Genomic DNA, 18,545 nt, shown 5'->3' with positions numbered 1-18,545 from the left:
ACACTGTTCCCTTAATGTCCTTGCTTTGACACTCAACCCTAATCTCTGTTATTTTTCCATAAATGCATGTCATTTCTTGGTGCTTTGGTTTAAGCAATATCTGTGGAATGCATATTTCAACATACACTTGTAGTGAATTTATTTTTCAATATTTAAAACTCCTACTAAATTCATTGCAGCTCCTGAGAAAGTTCTTAAATGGCTAACAAATCATTGTAATAAATAAATTAAAATTATCTACATGTGTTGTTCTGCCATTGTTCTAACTGATCTCATAATTCTACTGTATCTTATTTCATTTTTTGTTAATGGATTTTAGTCACCCAATTTGGTTCCTCTTTTGGATTCCTTCTTGAACTGCTGTCAACTTGCAAGTACATGTGTGTTAAGATGCTATTGTTATTTACTACAACTAATAAATTATACATTTAGAAATGTTTGCAATAATGGAATAATTAAATGTATTGTAATTACAGGTTTATTGTAGGTAAATACAACTTGACCATTATGAATGTGACTGATAAGGATGGTGGAGAATATACTTGCCTAGCTAATACTACACTGGATAGTGTTTCTGCAAATGCTGTACTCACTATTGTGGGTAAGATATCTCTTTATATATATATAAAAGTGAAATACCATTCACGCATCATCACAAAATCTCTGCAACTATAAAGCCTACAAACTTGAAATTTGGCACATATGTTCCTCTTGGCTTCTAGTGCTCACTAAGAAAGGATTTTTTGAAATGACCATCAGAGCATTAGTATTTCGTTTATTATTATTAACACTCTCTGATGCTAAGGAGTTCTACTCCCTCTCCCCGCCTGAAAAAAAGAAATCTGTTCCACATGCAAAACACAAGCAGAGAAGAGGAGTTTCTGTTTCAGTTTTAGTTTCACAGCACCAAGCAGCTTTAGTATAGAACAGTTGAGCTAAGCCACGCTTAGGTTCCTTGCTGTCTCCTTCTTGCTCACACAGAAAATACTGTTTCAGTTTCCAAACAACCCTCAACTCTCTCACACACTGACAGGATGCTAGCCAGATAATTACTGATAAATGCTGGTAAGCAGACGCAGATTTTTTCCCCTTATTTTCCTTCCCAAAAACTAAGCATGACCACATACTGTAGTTTTTGTAGTGAAGCACAGGTATCGAGCTAGTGTAGAATTAAAGCAAAAACTTGTTATCTTTTTGTTAACTGGTTTTAAGCTATTCTGATATTACAGTTTGGAATATTCTAAAAGTAAGAATATATTTGATCCCATAAATTCAACCAAAATAATTTTTCAGTTGCTACTATAATGCTATCTTAGGTTTGAACCCAAAGTGTTATTAAAAAACAACCAGAAAGCTAAAAACTTACTTTAAAACTCCTTTTTCCCCTTCTTTACTCCCTTTTTCCTGTATACACCTGCTCATTTTTCTTTACTTCCCCACCCTCCAGCGATATGATGAACTATCTCTCCTCCTTCAATCTCTCTTTATAATGTTCATAAATATGTATACCTGGGGAAAGGAAAATTGATTGTTGTAATTGATTGTTAAATAATTGAATTAACTGATCTAATTGATTTATTAATAATAGTGATAGTTATACTTTGATTAGATATATTGGAAAAATAGTAAGAACATTAAGTATTATTTAATAACTATAAAGGATTTTATATATTAATATTACAATTCATTGTGCAATCACTCTAAATATTTAATTAATCCACTTGGGGACGAATGTAATACTGTTTGTGTTTAAGGATATTCAAAATAAGGTTATATAATAAATATATTTATGTATAATATTTAAATATAGTTGGATGTGGGTATTATATATATATATATATTTATATATATATATATAGTATATATATATATATATATATATTTCATATATATATATATTTCTACTATGCGGAAGTTATGTATAGAGGTTGAGCATTGAGGCCTTACAAAATTATATATGTGATTTAGAATTTGGATTTAAAATAATACGGTGATAATATTTTTATCTACAAGAACCTATACTTCAGTAAATTGGCAAAGAGTACAGATATCCAGCAGATAGATAGATTAAGTAATTAGATACTAGTCAATCCCAATATAGAGATTCTATTACTGAATGTTAATTTGGGATAATATAATTAATATATTACAACAACAGAAACAAATCTTAAAAGAAATGACTTCCACAACAACTACAACTTTGAAAACTGGAAGAAAGGTCACCCCGACATGGGGAAAAAGAAAGGGATTGCAGTGTATGTTAAAGAGGATATGAAAGCAGATTTAATATGGTCGGTTCCTGAGTGAAGAACTCTGGTTTTGCAGATCTGGATTAATGCCATCCCAATTCTCTTAGTGGTAATCTACGCCCCGAATGGAGATCAAAAGGAGTTTTTTAAGCATCTTTATGGAAAAATAGTAGGATTGGAAAAAACAAATACTTGTATTATAGCAGACTTTAATTCTATTGCTGATTATCAAAAAGACCACAGTAATGGGGGAAGGAACAAAGGGGACAAAAAAGAGAGCTTCCCAAAATATGCATGGAAATGATGAAGGAGTTAAATTTGATTGATACATGGAGAAGATTAAATCCTGAGAAAAAACAATTTACATTCTATTCAAATCCTCATCAAATATGGACACGAATTGATATGGCATGGATGAATGGGGAAATAACAAATGAGATAAAAGGGATTGAAATCCTACCCAATGAATGGGCAGATCACAATCCAATTCAGATAATATGGAAGGGTAGGGAAAAACCCAAGAAAAGATGGATGTTAAATACTCAGTTAATAAGGGAAAAAGAATATACTAACAAACTCAAGGAGGAATTAAACTATTTTTTAAAGGAAAATAATAATGGAGCAACTACAAAACAAAACATTTGGGATACAATGAAGGCAATAATAAGAGGTATAACAATCTCTTATAACACCAAGAGGAACAAAGAAAAACACACCCAGCAAAACAAACTACAACAAAAAAGTAAGGAATTAGAAACTCAAATAGGACCTCTTATGGTGGAAGTTTTTAATGACGTCTTATTGGCAGAGCCAGGATGCCGGACTCATGGAGGGGGGCATTGATTTTGCTGATCCCGAAGGAGGATTCGGACCTCCGATATATACAGAATTATAGGCCGATTTCTTTGCTAAATACTGACTACAAAATATTTACTTCTATTATAACAAGTAGACTAAAAAGAATTTTAAATGAGCATATACATGAAGACCAAAATGGATTTCTCCCAACCAGTCAAATCAGGAATAATTTAAGAATAGTATTAGATATTTTAGAATTTTACGAAGCCCACCCGAAAAATAAATAGCACTTATGTTTTATGCAGAGAAGGCCTTCGATAACTTAAATTGGCAATTTTTAATCCAAAAAATTTATAATATGAATTTAGGCACTAAATTTGAAAATATTATAACAACCATTTATGATACACAACAGGCGAATATTATAATAAACGGGGAATATACCCGCCCAATAAAAATAGAAAAAGAGTCAGACGGGCTGCCCACTCTTACCCCTGCTCTTCATATTATCACTAGAAGCATTATTAACACGAATTAGACAGAACCCAGACATAAAAGGATTAAAGGTTAAGAAAGAAGAATATAAGTTGCAAGCGTTTGCGGATGATATGATTTTTTTCATTGAAGAACCAATAGAAAAAGGACAAAAATTGATGAATGAATTAGAACAATTTGGAGCAGTAGCAGTAGCAGGACTTAAAATTAATAGGAAGAAAACAAAATTAATGACTAAAAATGTAATTTAATTTAACAGGAAAAAAAACCAAACAAGACAGGATGATTTCTTATACATATACTTACCTGAAAGAATGGTAGCTTTTAGAATATACATCATTTGGATCTGATCTAAGAAAATATAGTTCTGAGTTTTCTTTGTATAAATTTTCTTTCCATGCCAGAATCTTAATATTTAGGGTTCTGTATGCATTATAATTACTATGTATCTTTGTTTATAATGTGATTTCATAAATTAGCTTCCTTTTTTTGTAGAGTTAAAAAAATAACCTGTGTCTAATAGAAAAATATTTTAAAATATCTTAATTCCTTGGAATTTATATTTGATAAACTAGACATTATTAAATTAATCTTGTTTTAAAATTCCATATCCAATTAGAAAGTATTTTTGTAGAAAGATTTCCTACATAGCAGCTGGAGGTTTAATGGAAGAGTATAGTTTTTCATTAGCAGGGAAGTAACGCACAAAGACCTAATTGCCTTGTTTGACAGATTTCAAAAGAACCTGGAGGTACACATACTGTTATTAAAATGAGAGAAACAAAATATCAGTATACTCGAAAGAAATATTTGTTATGGTTTAGTATTTTTCAGTTGTTGTGTTGTCCTGAAGGAGATTAAAATATGCAGAATTTTCCAAATTTGCCAATATTTTCATTAATAACTGGTTGAAGTTAAGGCAATGCTTATCAAATTGCAACTGATATAAAATTGAGTGAGATAGGCAATCTGGAGGGTGGAAATAATTTTTAAAAATCTTCAGAGATTAGAGAAATAAACTGAAAGTTACAGAATGAAGTTTAGCTGTGAAGTGAAAAAGATTATTCATTTAAGAAAGACAAATCAGATGTATGTGAAGAGGATTCATGGTTTTATGATGATAATTGTGAAAAAGATATTGATATAGTATTGAAATGTAAACAATATAAGTCATCAGGAAATCTTGGCTGCAAATATGTATGTATGTATGTATGTATGTATGTGTGGATATATATATATATCTGTCAATCATTTAGAAGCCTGCACTCACAAACAAAAAAATCTCCACACCACAAGCCAGGCAAACACCTGGGCACAAACAGATCCCCCCTGATACCTCCAGCTCAAACACACCCCAACCAGGCACCCAGATGAAACCCAGCTTCCTAACTAATGATAGCCGTCCATTTACCCGAAGCCAAGCTGCACTAAAGACCTCCAATAAAGTAACACAATGCTGCCAGCCAATCAAGATACAAAAAGAGCCAAAAACAGACAGAAGATATTAGAGACACCAATCAAGCAGAACACAGCAAACTCGAGACCAATAAACACAGACCAAGACTCCCAACCAATCAGGATGAAGAAAAAACCATTCTGGCACAGCAATAGGCTGCCCCAAATTTAAATCTGAAACCACTGTAAAAGTCTGACTCACAGACGGACACAATACAGAAGCCTGATGATGGCAGATGAGATTCTGCTGAAACGTTGCTACAACTTTAAAAGCACAACTATAATGACGTGGGAAAATACCCGAACAAAGCTGAAGGCTATATATATATATATACATACATACATACATACATACAGATGCAGCATTAGGGATCGTCAAAAAAACCTAATTTCCAAATTATAGGAAATAGTTACTTTGTTTTGTTTTGTTTTAGTTACACCATTTAAAATAATTTCTTGTGTTCTGGACAGCATACTTAAAGAAAGAATCACAAAAATAGGAACAGAATTAGAGCAGGCAATGAAAATTGTTAGAGGTTATCCTGTAAAGAGAAATTGGCTGAACTGGATATGTTTGGTTTTGAGAAATACTGATAGGGTAAGTAACGGCAATGATAGCGTTTCTCAGATATGTAAAATATGTCACACAAAAACACTTGTTCTCGCTTGTTTTGGAACAACTTTGGAACTATGTAAATTGTAGATTTACATAGTAGAAAAGCTAATTCAAGTAATGTTAATGGGGAATAAAATCTCTTAACAGTGAAAACTACTGGGACCAGTACCCAAAGATGTTAAATTCCTCTTCTTTGCAAGTGTTGGATGGATGCTAGGCAGACTTTTGTTGGGAATGCTTAAAGTTCCTACATTGTGCAAACAATTGGCTTACATGATCTATATAATTCCTTTCAATATGTTGAGTCTATAATTTGACAATTGTCTGCAGGACTGTTCTGGACTCAGATAAAAGAGGCTTTTGCTGTTGTTTTAATTCAATTCAGGCACTTACATTTTTGCAAATAAAATAATTACATTTTATTACAATAGCAAGTCATGTTAGTAATAAAGAGTTTGCTTTATTCTGGTTACTTACAGAAATTTTTATAGTTTATATGAATATCCTTTTTTCCAGCTCCTCCAACAGTTCCACCTATTGTTTACGGTAAACTAATAATAAGTCTTGCTTGCGTTATATACCAAACCTTCCTAAACTTTCTGCTTTTTTCAGATTGAAACTTTCTCTTTTTATTTTTGTTTGGTTGTATATTTATGTTACATCTGGTGAGAATTGTATTACTATTTTTATTTATGACTGAAATGCTAAACTGTTTCATTATTATAATTAAATCAAACTTGTCAAGTATAAATTTCTCAAATAATTGCCTGAATGAATTATTAAAACCTGTGTAACATTCAGCTGCTACCCAACACTGCCCTCCTCTGCCTTCCCTGAGAACCATTCCACCCACCATCCCCCAACAATCCTCCTTAAAAGGAGGGGGAAAAACCCTATTCCCACTGACAGACTGTTGGGGTAAGGTGAGCCTTACAAGCGCTGTATAGCACTTGCTCTCAGCGTCCTCAAACTCACACCATCCCTTCCTTATTGCCGCAGAGGGGTCAAATCCAGCCTCCCTTATCTCCCAACACACTCAGAATACATCCACTCAATGCATAAACGGCACCCACCAAGCAGGGAGCCACTCCTTCCCTCAAGCTCTCACCTGGGGGAAAGGGACCAACAAACTTTCACTCATCTTTAGCCCTAGGATCCCCCAAGCAGCCCTCCCAGGCCCAACCATAGAACACCCACAGGACCGTAGACTGCAGAAGGTAGCTAGCAAAAATAGCCAGAAAGGCCTGCTATGCTGCATTGGAAATTTAGCAGCTGGGTAGTCCTACAATGTCTCATGAAGTTCACAGATCCACTTGTCAGTTAACCAAACGAAATCCCAACGGCAGCCTGCCACTCTCCACAGCATGTAACTGTGTAATGTAATGACCACGAGTAGGCCCAGCTGCCAACAAAGGCCAGAGAAGCTTGTCTCTTCTGTCAGCTCTGCCTCCAATCAGATGACCCACACCATAAATTCAGAGCTGCAACTGCTGACTCTTGAGTTCCCAGACCAGGGTTTAGCTTCAGTCAGGGGAGTCCAGGGGAGATCAGGGAGGCCACACAATCATAAAATCATCCACCTCCTCTGCTCCGTCTCTCCGTCTCTCCTTCCAACCACTACTTTCTGACTATTCCACTCTACCAGCTCTCAGCCTATCAGTTTCTTCATCTCTCTGTTTCTTTAACAAATTCCAGCCTAACAGTTAGTTTATCAAGCTTATCTCTTTCTTGCTTTTCCCTCTACACACTCTTCCACTTCCACATAGCAATCTCTACAATCCAAATTCTCCAAACTTCTCTCTGCACAACATTTCAGAGCACCATCTACAAACACATGCAGCCGCTGTCGCCATCTTAGAAAATATGGTGCTATATTAAATGTACTAAGTTATGGCAAACTTGGACTCCTCATTGCCATTATTTAGTACATTTAACATTTTTAAGATTTGTATTTTCTTCTTGCAACTATTTCCCCCTAATTAAGAAACACAAGTTTTATTATTAATTCATGAAGCATTTTAGTCTTGGACACATAATTCTTGAGCAAGATCTTGCCAGTTTAGAATGAGTTTGGGGTAATTTTTGTTATAGGTGTCATATTTATTTATTTATTTGATTTATATTGCCGCCTATTCGCCCATGGCGACTCAAGGCGGCTTACACAATGTAAAATCATATTTAAAACAAAAAATAAAAACAAAAACAATAAAAACTAACAAAAAGAATCAAATAAATTAGTAAAGTACAATAGAACAAAATTTGGGAAAACAAAAAAACAAAGCAAAAGAAAACAAAAACAAAAAACCAACTCCCACCCTGACGACAGCGGGTCATGCTAGCCATCTGATGGGTTCCATCCCTCTCTGGGTTCTCCAGGTCCGCTGGCAAAACCAGGTCTTCAGTGCCTTTCGGAATAGTATTAACAAGGGGGGCATTCTAATCTCTGGGGGAATGATCTTCCAGAGAGATGGAACCACTACAGAGAAGGCCCTTCTTCTAGGTCCCACCAGGTGTATCTCCCTCAGGGGTGGGACCCACAGCATTCCCTGCCTCCTTGCTCTAATGGGTTGGGTAGATGTCACTGGCAAGAGATGTTTCCTCAGATAACCCGGTCCCAAGCCATGAAGGGCTTTAAAGGTGACAACCAGCACCCTGAATTGCACCCGGAAGCAAATTGGCAGCCAATGCAGCTCCTGCAGGAGAGGTGATACATGCGCACACCATGGTCTGCATAAAACCATGCGGGCCACTGCATTTTGCACCAACTGGAGCTTCTGGATGCTCTTCAAGGGCAGCTCCATGTAGAGTGTGTTGCAATAATCAAGACGGGAAGTGACCAGGGCATGAGTGACTGTGAGTAGGGACCGCTGATCCAGGAAAGGGCGTAACTGGTGCACAACCCGCAGTTGTGCAAAGGCCCTCCTGACCATGACTGCCACCTACTCTTCGAACAAGAGTCGTGAGTCCAGGAGAACCCCCAGATTACGCACAGGGTCTGTTTGGAGTAGTGCCACCCCATCCAAGACTAAAGGTGGTAATTCTCCTTGAACCAACGAACCCCAGACCCAGAGCCACTTGGTCTTGCAAGGGTTTAGTTTCAACCCGTTGCTCCCCATCCAGCCCCTAACAGCCTCCGGGCATTGTGAGAGGGAGGACACAGCAACACTTAACTCACCACGGGCTGAGACATATAGCTGAGTATCATCAGCATATTGGTGATACCTCAGTCCATGGTGACATATGATCTCACCCAGTGGTTTCATATAAATGTTGAACAGGAGCAGAAAGAGTACCGAGCCCTGCAGAACCCTGTAAAGCAATGGGCGAGGGTTGGATTTCTCCCCTCCTATCAACACTGACTGAGAGCAGCCACAGAGGAAGGAAGTGAACCAAGACAGCACAAGGCCTCCCACTCCCATCCCCTGAAGCTGTCCCAGGAGAATCCCATGGTCAATGGTATCAAAAGCCACCGAGAGGTCAAGTAGAGCAAGGATGGATGCACTACCCCCATCCCGTTCCCACCAGAGATCATCCAAAAGTGCAACTACTACTGTTTCTGTCCCAAATCCAGGCCTGAATCCTAACTGGTAGGGGTCGAGATAATCCGTTTCATCCAGAAACCTCTGGAGCTGCTGCGCGACCACCTTCTCAACAACCTTCCCCAAAAAGGGAAGATTGGAGACAGGTCGGAAATTATCCAACCGGGTGGAGTCCAGCGATGGCTTTTTAAGAAGAGGGCAGACCACAGCCTCCTTAAAGTGCTGGGGCACCATCCCTCCTATAGAGAAGCATTAATCACTGCCAGAGTCCACCTGCCTATCACCTCCTGGGAAACTTTCACAAGCCAGGAGGGACATGGGTCTAAAATACAGGTGCTCGCGCGCATACTCCCTGTCTACTTCCTCAGGAGCAACAGGGTCAAACCGTTCCCAGATAACAGGGCAAGAACCTGCCACAGAAGCTTCCACCAGATCTGCAACCACGCCGGCATCTAACTGGAAACGAAGTCTAGCGATTTTGTCTTCCAGAAAATCGGCAAATTCCTTAGCACGCCCCTTCAGATGGACCTCTATCTCCTCCTTCCCTAAGAGGAGACAGCTCACTTTAAAGAGGGTCGCTGGGGATTATCTGCAGATGCAATTAGTGTGGAGAAGTATTTACACTTCACCTCACGAATCGCTTTTACCCGTGTTCGATTGAGTTCATCTGTCTTCCGCCAGCGGCACTCTAGACATGCATTTCATCCCTCTCAGTTCCTCTGGGGGCACAGAGAGGTCTATGGGTGAGGAGAGGTCGCAAGGGTGCAATCCTATCCAGAGCCTCAGTCACCTTCCTATTCCAAACAGTGACTAAGAGCTCGGCTGGACTGCATAGTAGATCTGTAGTTATAACCCCCAGCTCCTTCTGGAACCTATCTGGGTCCATTAGTCAATGGGGACAGACCAATCTAATAGGTCCTGCCTCCCTGCGGGGGGATGCAGCTTTTGAGAAACTCATTGCCACCAGACTGTGATCTGACTATGACAAGGGGACCAAGGAGAGGTCTACCAATTCCAGGTCACATAGACACTGCTCCGATAAGAACACTAAATAGGGAGTGTGACCACTATTACTAGTCAGGCTCTGGATGACCTAGAAGCCCATGGAAGTCATGGTTTCTATAAAATCTCGGGCTACCTCCCACCTCGACCCCAGAGAAGGCAGGTTGAAATCCCCTCCACTGCCAGTCCTGCGGTGAGGTCCAAGAGCCCAGGTAGGGAAGCTGCCACACAGCAGGGAGGCTGGTATAAGAGTAGCACCACCTGATCCCTTGAGTCCAATCTAAGAAAAAGGGTCTCACAGCCGGGGACTTGTTGAACAGTGCCTCTGGAGGCTACTAGAGATTCTCTGAATGACAACAGCCACACCTCCTCCCCTATGTGAGTATGATTGTGGGATATGATTAAAAAAACCAGTTTTTCGCCTTATGGGTGGCTGATATATTCTCCATAACTATTAGAGTAGACATTTTTATAAAAACACTAGGGGTTAAATTTAATTTTGGGGAATCTATCTTTTAAAGCATTGTTTAATTAATTAATCTGTAGTTCCTCATGTTTGGAAGGTAATTATGAGTAGCAGCACTTCCTTGTAAATCCTTTATTTTATTTTCAATTTTGTTTGCTACCTTATACATATTTATATTTATACATTATATATATTTAAAAATCTAAAAAGGAATGTGTGACTTTAAAACCTCTTATTGTCTTTCCTGGATCTGAATCCTACGATAGGTTGTCACTATTTATCACAATCAGATAGAGTAAAGAATGTAAATCAGGGTTGTCAAACTCAATTTCATTGAGGGCGGCCGCATCATGGTTGTGTTTGACCTTGGGAGGGCGGCGGTGTGTGGCCAGGGTGGCCAGCTTGACATCACTTGTGCTGGGGGTACCTTTGATGGCCTGGGGCGGGGGAGATCCATTGACTCCAGCGGAGGAAGGCGAGACCAGGGAGAGCGCCAAATCCTTGTCCTCCAGAGGAGTCTTGCCATCTGCTGGTGGCCAAGTGCTAAGGCAGAATTTCTTCTTTTTCCTTCCCTCTTCATTCTCCTTTCTTCTTCCTTCCCCTCTTACCTTCTTTTTCCTTCCTTGCTCTCTCCCCATCTCCCCTTCTTTTTCTTTGTTTTTCCTCTTTCTCCTTTCCTGTCCCTTCTTGGATGCTCAAATGCAAAAGAAGAAACATTTCTCCTTTTGTTTTGTTTTTTGCTTTTAGTTTGTTTTGTTAGCCTTCTGCCAGCAAAAATGGAGCTCGGGAGGGCAATGTGTGGCCCCTCAAGCCTCATTTTCAGCCTGGATGGGCTCCTGAAGCCTTCTGCCAGCCTCGTTTTCAGCCTGGACAACATCCTGAAGCCTTCCTTCCTTGCTCTCTTCCCATCTTTCCTTCTTTTTCTTTGTTTTTCCTCTTTTCCTTTCTCCGTTCTTGTCCCTTCTTGGATGCTCAAATGCAAAAGGGGAAACATTTCAAGGACTGGCCTCTTGAAGCCCTCTGGCAGCGAAAACGGCGCTTTCATTTGTACCACAGAAAATGCAAGCTCCATTTTCACTGGCAGAGGCATCACGGGCCAGTCCTTCGCCATTTCCATGGCTGCCTTCCAGACCAGAATTAAGGACCCTGCGGGCCTTGAGTTTGATACCCCTGATGTAAATCATATTTCCTCTTTTCTGTTGGGTTTTAAAGACTCACAGACTCACATTGGCAGCACTGACACACCTTTCGACCCATTTATTCTCTAAAAAACCACCATTTTTATATTGTATTGGACTTCCCGTATAAGGACTTTTCCCCTTCAACCAAAAAGAATGAACTTCTGGAAATAAGCATTTCAAAAGGAATTCTTTATTGAAAGGGAGTGATCCCAGCACTAGTCAAAGCAGAGTCTAAATGCTCCCAGGCATGCAGTAATAGAAAAGGGGAGTTAGGACCCCTCCCCTTGTTTAGATGTGTATTTTGTCAAACAAAGAACCAACATGTTAATTTCCCCCCTCCCCTTCTCTGAGAACGTATCTTTTGAAGAGTTTCCCAGGGAGTATCTTCCGGAGCTGGAATTTTTATGGTCCCTTCTCCGCTTGCTATCTCTTCAAGAGGTGACAAATTTCTGGACGTCTGGCTCCCATCCTCCAGTTGTATATCATCTGTAGGTTATACAGAATCAGTATAAGATTTAATATATTCAGGTTACATCAAAAAGGATTACTTGTACCAACTCCCCCCACCACACATACACACCTTCTTCCATTGAGGAATGGCAGATACATGGATCTGACATCCCAGCTCCATCACACTTTTAGCAAAAATCAATTTCTGACTATGAAAGGGGGGGTCTGTTTCTCATTAAGTTAAAAACATCAAGTCTATGTGAGCCTATAGAAGCTCCAATAACGATGTAATTCTGAAACAGTTTTTTGTAGTTATTGAATGTATTTTTATTTTCTTTTAGTGTAAATAAATGTTTGTTTTACATAATAGTGCTTTAATCATGACCATCTCATAAACTGAAACTGCTGGTGAACCATGACAAAAATGTTGTCATTTATTATTACTTTGTAATGCAAAACAAATGTTGTTACTAGAATTTATGTAATAATCTGCCTTTGTTCTGCATTGTCTCCCAGCAAAGTCAGTTGTATATTTTCATTGCAGTTGCATGCCAGTGGTCACACAATCATATTGCAAACAAGCTTGTTCAGAATTTTTCCTAGAATATAACAGTTGTTTACTTCCCCTTTTCAGATCGTCCTGATCCACCTTATGATTTGGAATTAACAGATTATTTAGAAAGAAGTGCTCAACTCACTTGGATACCGGGCAATGAAAATAATAGCCCCATTACAAGTATGATTGTTCTATTTATTTTGAATGTCATTTAGCATTCTATTTTGTAATAAACTGCATTTGTTTGATTGTTTCATTTAAACGACTGTTAAAATAGGCTTCTGTAAAGTGCATCTGCATAAGCAACTGAACTGTGGTACAAAATAGCAGTGTAAACAACCTATTTATTTATTACTTACCAAACTACCTATTCAGTAGCAACGTCCTCTATTTTTCTTTATCAAAATACATGAAATGTTACTTCTTTGATTCAGTTTTCCACTTAGCATTGTTCAGAAATATTATGCCATGCTTTTATTATAATCCATGCCAAGGTCCAATCCTGCAGAGTCTGATTGCTTTCAAGTAAAATTTGACCTTCAGAATCTTCAATTTTCAAACATTTACAACGCTCTTCATATAATAACACACTTTTCTCAAAAAATACATATTTTGCTAGTGATATCAGAAGAAAATAAGGCTTTATAAAGCAAAATTTACATTAATTTTATTTACAGGATTTATTATTGAATATGAAGATGCTTTGCGTGAACCAGGAATATGGAATTACCAAATGGAAGTCCCTAGTATGTTTACAACTGTAACGTTAAAGTTATCACCATATGTGAATTATTCATTTCGTATAATAGCTGTCAATGAAATTGGAAGGAGCCAACCAAGTGAAGCTTCTGAAAAGTACTTTACAAAACCTGCAAGTAAATAAACATCTCTATCTGCTTAGTATATAAATAACATTCAACTCTTGTGGTCTAAATTTTACTTAAATATAAAAAATTTAATTTTTAGAGCCAGATGACAATCCTACTAACGTTCAAGGGGTTGGAACGGAACCTAATAATTTGGTGATCACTTGGAAGGTAAGCTTTTTGAAAACATAAACTGAAGGCAGTATGACTAATATTCACTTTTCCCAAGCGTATGGCAAAAAGCTCAGAAAAACAGCAAAATATTTTTAAATATTGACTTGCTGTTATATAAAAAAACCCATTGAAATGCCATTAATATCATTCAACCTGTGCTACTTGAATTATCTGATGACACTGCTGTATAATTTGATATAAACCAAGGTAGTATACATTTAGAACCAAATATAGGAATTGAAATTAGTGTGGTTCCAATACTGATTTCTAGTGATAATGCTAAAACAAAGGACCAACTTTATTGTTAACGCCCATGAATAAGTTACAATTTAGATGATGTATATAAGCAATATATGCAGTCCATAGCACTTCAATTTATAATTCATTGTCATTCTGCAATGCAACTATGTCAGAAATAGATTGTTCAGTTTGGGTACTTTTATTTTCATTATGCCACTCATGAAGTACAAAATTATAGAAGGAAGTGATTTTTTTAGTTTGTTATTTCCCCTCCTCTTTTTTTAGTCCTTTCCAGTCCCATTTTTTTTAATAGCATGTTTTTTAGACTGATAAGAGGGCATTTTGCCTACTATTACCCCCTGTGAGTACCACTTGAGATTTTATTTTTAGAACAAGGTAAAGTGTCATTAAATTAGTAAGATTCCTCAAGCTGTATGCCACACATGAATATGAAAGAATTGCTGATTAAATCACCACTTTCATTAGAACAAAACTATTAACTTTGTATTATCTTCACCCTCTTTTCTATGGCTAATTAAAAAGTATACCTTTCTATTTTTCATTTTAGCCTTTAACAGATTTTCAGTCCAATGGTCCAGGTCTGCAGTACAGAGTCAGTTGGCAGCAGAATGATGGTGAAGATGAATGGACATCTGTTACAGTTGCAAATGTATCTAAATATATTGTAGCTGGTACACCAACTTTTGTTCCATATCAGATAAAAGTACAAGCATTAAATGACTTAGGACCTGCACATGACCCATTAACAATAATTGGATATTCTGGTGAAGACTGTAAGTTTTGTACTTTAACTCAGTTTTTATTATAATTTTTGCTTTTAGCTGACTTTTCTGAGTAGTAATAATATTGTAGTAAAAATACATAATTCAAAATTAATTTTCTACATTTATGAAATTCAAAGTACCATGTTTCCGCAAAAATACAACCTACCCCGAAAACAAGCCCTAGCCTGATTTTCATGTCTGTGCCTAATATAAGCCCTACCACAAAAATAAGCCCTAATTAAGCCCGCCCACCATCTAGTTGTAGGAGGTTGTAAGCTAGGTTGGGGTTGTATGAGGTGGGACGAGGTGTAAAAATCAAGCCAGGTTGGAGGGTAGAACTGCCCCATGCACCTCACACCCACTTACCTGAGGACCACACAGCCAGGCCTTCCATGCCTCAACACCTGTTGCGCCTCTGCCGAACTTCTTCTGCAGCCACTTGTGGCCGCTCCCAGCTGGACACCACAAGCCTGGTGCTGGTGGAGCAGCTTGCAGCAGAACGCTGCATTGCTTGTCGCACTGGTGGAGCCCCTCGCAACAGGACGCTGTGAGTCTCAGTGCACCGGTGGAGCTACTCATGGCAGGAGTGGCTCCACTGGCTCCCTGAACCTCACAGCATCCTGTTGCGAGGGACTCCACCAGCGTGACAAGCCATGCAGCATTCTGCTGCAAGCTGCTCTACTGGCACAAGGCCCCAGCTGGCAGAGAGGGCAGAGGCCAGGGTGCACCGAGAGCTAGTCCGTTGCAGCCACAGGCAAGTAGATAGTGGGACAGGGGATGAGACCAGCAGTAGCAGTGCTCCCACTCTTGTCACCCCCGCACTCACCACCTCCTGCACATCAAAAAAGTAAGACATCCCCCAAAATAAGCCTGAGTGCTTATTTTGAGGCCAAAAAGAAAAAAAGACCAGGTCTTATTTTCGGGGAAATACTGTACATGCAAGTGGTTCTAAACTTGGATTTGTTGCATTTGTTCCTTGTCAGTGCCAATGATTGCTCCAGGCAATTTACAAGTGCAAGTTGTAAACAGTACATTAGTGAAAGTGCAGTGGGATCCAGTTCCATTAAAGTTTGTCCGGGGTCATCTTCAGGGATACAAAGTAAGTTAATCATAGACATTTCTTAAACAACATTTAGTATAAAAATATCCACAGATATATTTGAGTGTGAGTTTTCCTTATTTGTTTATTTTACTTCTTGAGATGCTAGATGAGAGTAACTACTATTTTGTGTTTCTTGGCCTATGATGGGTGTCGGCAACCCGTGGCTCCGGAGCCGCATGCGGCTCTTTGGGTCCTCTGCTGCAGCTCCCTGTCCCATCACTGGCTGACCCCACCCCTCGCCCTTCCCTCCCAGTCATTGCACGCCTGGCCTGAGAAAGTAAGGGCATTGGCGGGGGATGGAGAAGTGGCTGGGGCTGATTCTCCGGTGCCTCACTCTTGCTGCCTTTTTTGTGCTGGGCCTTCTGGTCTTTGTTGGTGCTGGGTGTGCCTTGCAACCAACGCCAGCCTTGGTAACACGAGGGCTGGTGGGGTGGGAATGGGGTCCAGGAGGAGGGGACGACGGAAAGGGAGATGGACCCGCAGTGCCCAGCCACAGCTTGAAGCTCAGGGCAGCAGGAAAAGGGGGCTGGCCCTGCTGAACCTTGCACATGTAATCCAGGGGTCAGTGCATGTGTATGTGTGTGTATGTGTGCTGAGGAACAAGCGCGAGCCGTGGCAGAGGCTTCCTTTGGGTGACCTTCCTCGTCCCTCATTGAGAAAGCAGGGGGCGTCCTGAGGAAGTGCTCCCCTTCCCCAGCCGAGGGCTGAGCACAAAAGCCCAGTGGAGGGGATGACTGACCCGGCAGAAGTGCCCATTGGGGAGTCTAGTGGAGAGGCCTGCCCCGGTTGTCACAGCAGGACAATGTTTGGTTTCTCCAGACAAAAACTGCCACCTTTGAAATGCAGCGTGCCTTTGAGGAAGCAATGGCTGGAGCCATGTGGGCAGGGGCAGCAGAGGCATCAGGGCTGCTCTCCCCCCTCCTCAGCAAGCAGGGCCTGGAGGAGCATGGAGAGTTGAGGGCTGAGTGGCGAAGGGTCAGAAGGCGTGTTCCAGGGTCGCCCCAACATGCGTTTCCAGCGTGCGCTCCTCTGCAAAATGTAAAATCACCAAACTGGTAGTTACACTGGTTGGATCCCACCCCGGTCCAAATGGCTCTTTGAGTGTTTAAGATTGTAGACCCCTGGCCTATGAGAATGGCTATTTGATGTTTGTCAGAGTTTTTAGTCTAACCTTATTATTTACATTTAAGTGTTCCTTGTAACATGTGTAACATTAAATTTTATATTCTGTCATACCAATATTTAGTCTTGGGTTGAATGTGCATACAAAATCAGTAAAACTTACATCATGTTTATGTATTTAAATTATACTAGCCATTTTCTAAAGAATCCTATAAAATTCTATCTCTTAATTGTTCACAACCGTATAAAAAAGGCTATGTTAAAACAACTATCTAAATCAGAGCCAGATAACTTCCATATCTGAGTACAGATTTGATGGAGTTTATCTGCTTCAAATGCTAGTGGTCTAATATGCTAATATATTACATATGTTAAGGATTTTATATGGCTTTGCACTGATAATTTAAAGTCACTTGACTGGATAGTCATGGCTAGAGAAGAAATCAATGGATTTCCTTTAAGTTATTTTAAATGCTTATTTTTTAAAAAAATATTGTGGATATAGCACGCTGAATTGCTTGTCTAAAAATTCATTTGGGGTGAATAATATAATGCAATCTCAGAACAGCATAAATTAATGTTTAAAATATCCATGCATATATATTTAGATTTACTATTGGAAAGTCGAACATTTATCTGGAAAAATTAAGCACCATGTGGAAAAAAGGATGTTGACTTTCAGTGGAAATAGAACACATGGAATGGTGCCGGGACTAGAGCCGTTTAGTTCTTACAAACTGAATGTAAGAGTGTTTAATGGGAAAGGAGAAGGACCACCAAGCCAAGATGAAACATTTAAGACTCCAGAAGGAGGTATGTAATTGAATAACTGAGATATTTATGTTTCACGTTGTGAGTTAAGTGTTACCTGACCATTTTCATTATTATTAAATGATTATTAAAAATAATAAATGTTCCTGATTTTTTAACATACTTATTTGGAAGACAATGAAACACAAGCAAATATAGATAAAACTAATCTATAGGAAAGTGATCTGTAAGCTTTTATAGATAACGGCTACATTATTGAAGTTGTACTGGGGCAATATATGAGTAGTGCTAAGGCATATTAGACAAAAAGTATATTCATGTACTGGGGCAATATATGAGTAGTGCTAAGGCATATTAGACAAAGAGTATATTCACATATAATATCTGGTGTACTAAAGAATGAAAATATGAAGAGAGAAATTAACAGTAAAGTTAGTAATATAAAGAGAATAAAGCATTATTAGTTGATTTTGATAGCATAACCACATATCTGCAGAATTAAGGCACATATTAGAAGTCATGAGTAACTTTCCAAAGAGTTCCAGAAACTGCATCCACATGTAACCTTGGTACTGAATTAAATAAAATGTGATGATAATTTGAAAGGAACATTTAACATATTTTATATAATATTTGAGTTTTATTAAAATTAACTTTATGGTGTTTTTGTGGGTATCT

At 38.9% G+C, this 18,545-nt stretch overlaps 1 protein-coding gene across 13 annotated transcripts in view; it reads left to right on the top strand.

Moving 5' to 3' along the window:
- NRCAM (neuronal cell adhesion molecule) overlaps positions 1 to 18,545 on the top strand; it is a 305,233-nt gene that overhangs the window by 188,901 nt on the left and 97,787 nt on the right. For 9 of the 13 annotated variants that reach the window (XM_087969234.1, XM_087969232.1, XM_087969230.1 and 6 more), the window contains 8 exons: positions 477 to 601; positions 6,130 to 6,159; positions 12,886 to 12,987; positions 13,485 to 13,682; positions 13,774 to 13,844; positions 14,656 to 14,881; positions 15,856 to 15,971; positions 17,705 to 17,909. In XM_087969234.1, coding sequence (XP_087825360.1) covers positions 477 to 601; positions 6,130 to 6,159; positions 12,886 to 12,987; positions 13,485 to 13,682; positions 13,774 to 13,844; positions 14,656 to 14,881; positions 15,856 to 15,971; positions 17,705 to 17,909 — 1,073 coding nt within the window. The remainder of the gene's footprint in view (positions 1 to 476; positions 602 to 6,129; positions 6,160 to 12,885; positions 12,988 to 13,484; positions 13,683 to 13,773; positions 13,845 to 14,655; positions 14,882 to 15,855; positions 15,972 to 17,704; positions 17,910 to 18,545) is intronic. The other 4 variants (XM_087969233.1, XM_087969231.1, XM_087969226.1 and 1 more) reach the window with 1 other exon arrangement.

Source organism: Notechis scutatus, chromosome 6 (genome assembly GCF_049901735.1).
Source record: "Notechis scutatus isolate UNSWTSFEM ecotype Mainland chromosome 6, rNotScu1.2, whole genome shotgun sequence".
NCBI lineage: Eukaryota > Metazoa > Chordata > Lepidosauria > Squamata > Elapidae > Notechis > Notechis scutatus.
This window is presented reverse-complemented; position numbering and strand designations above follow the sequence as displayed.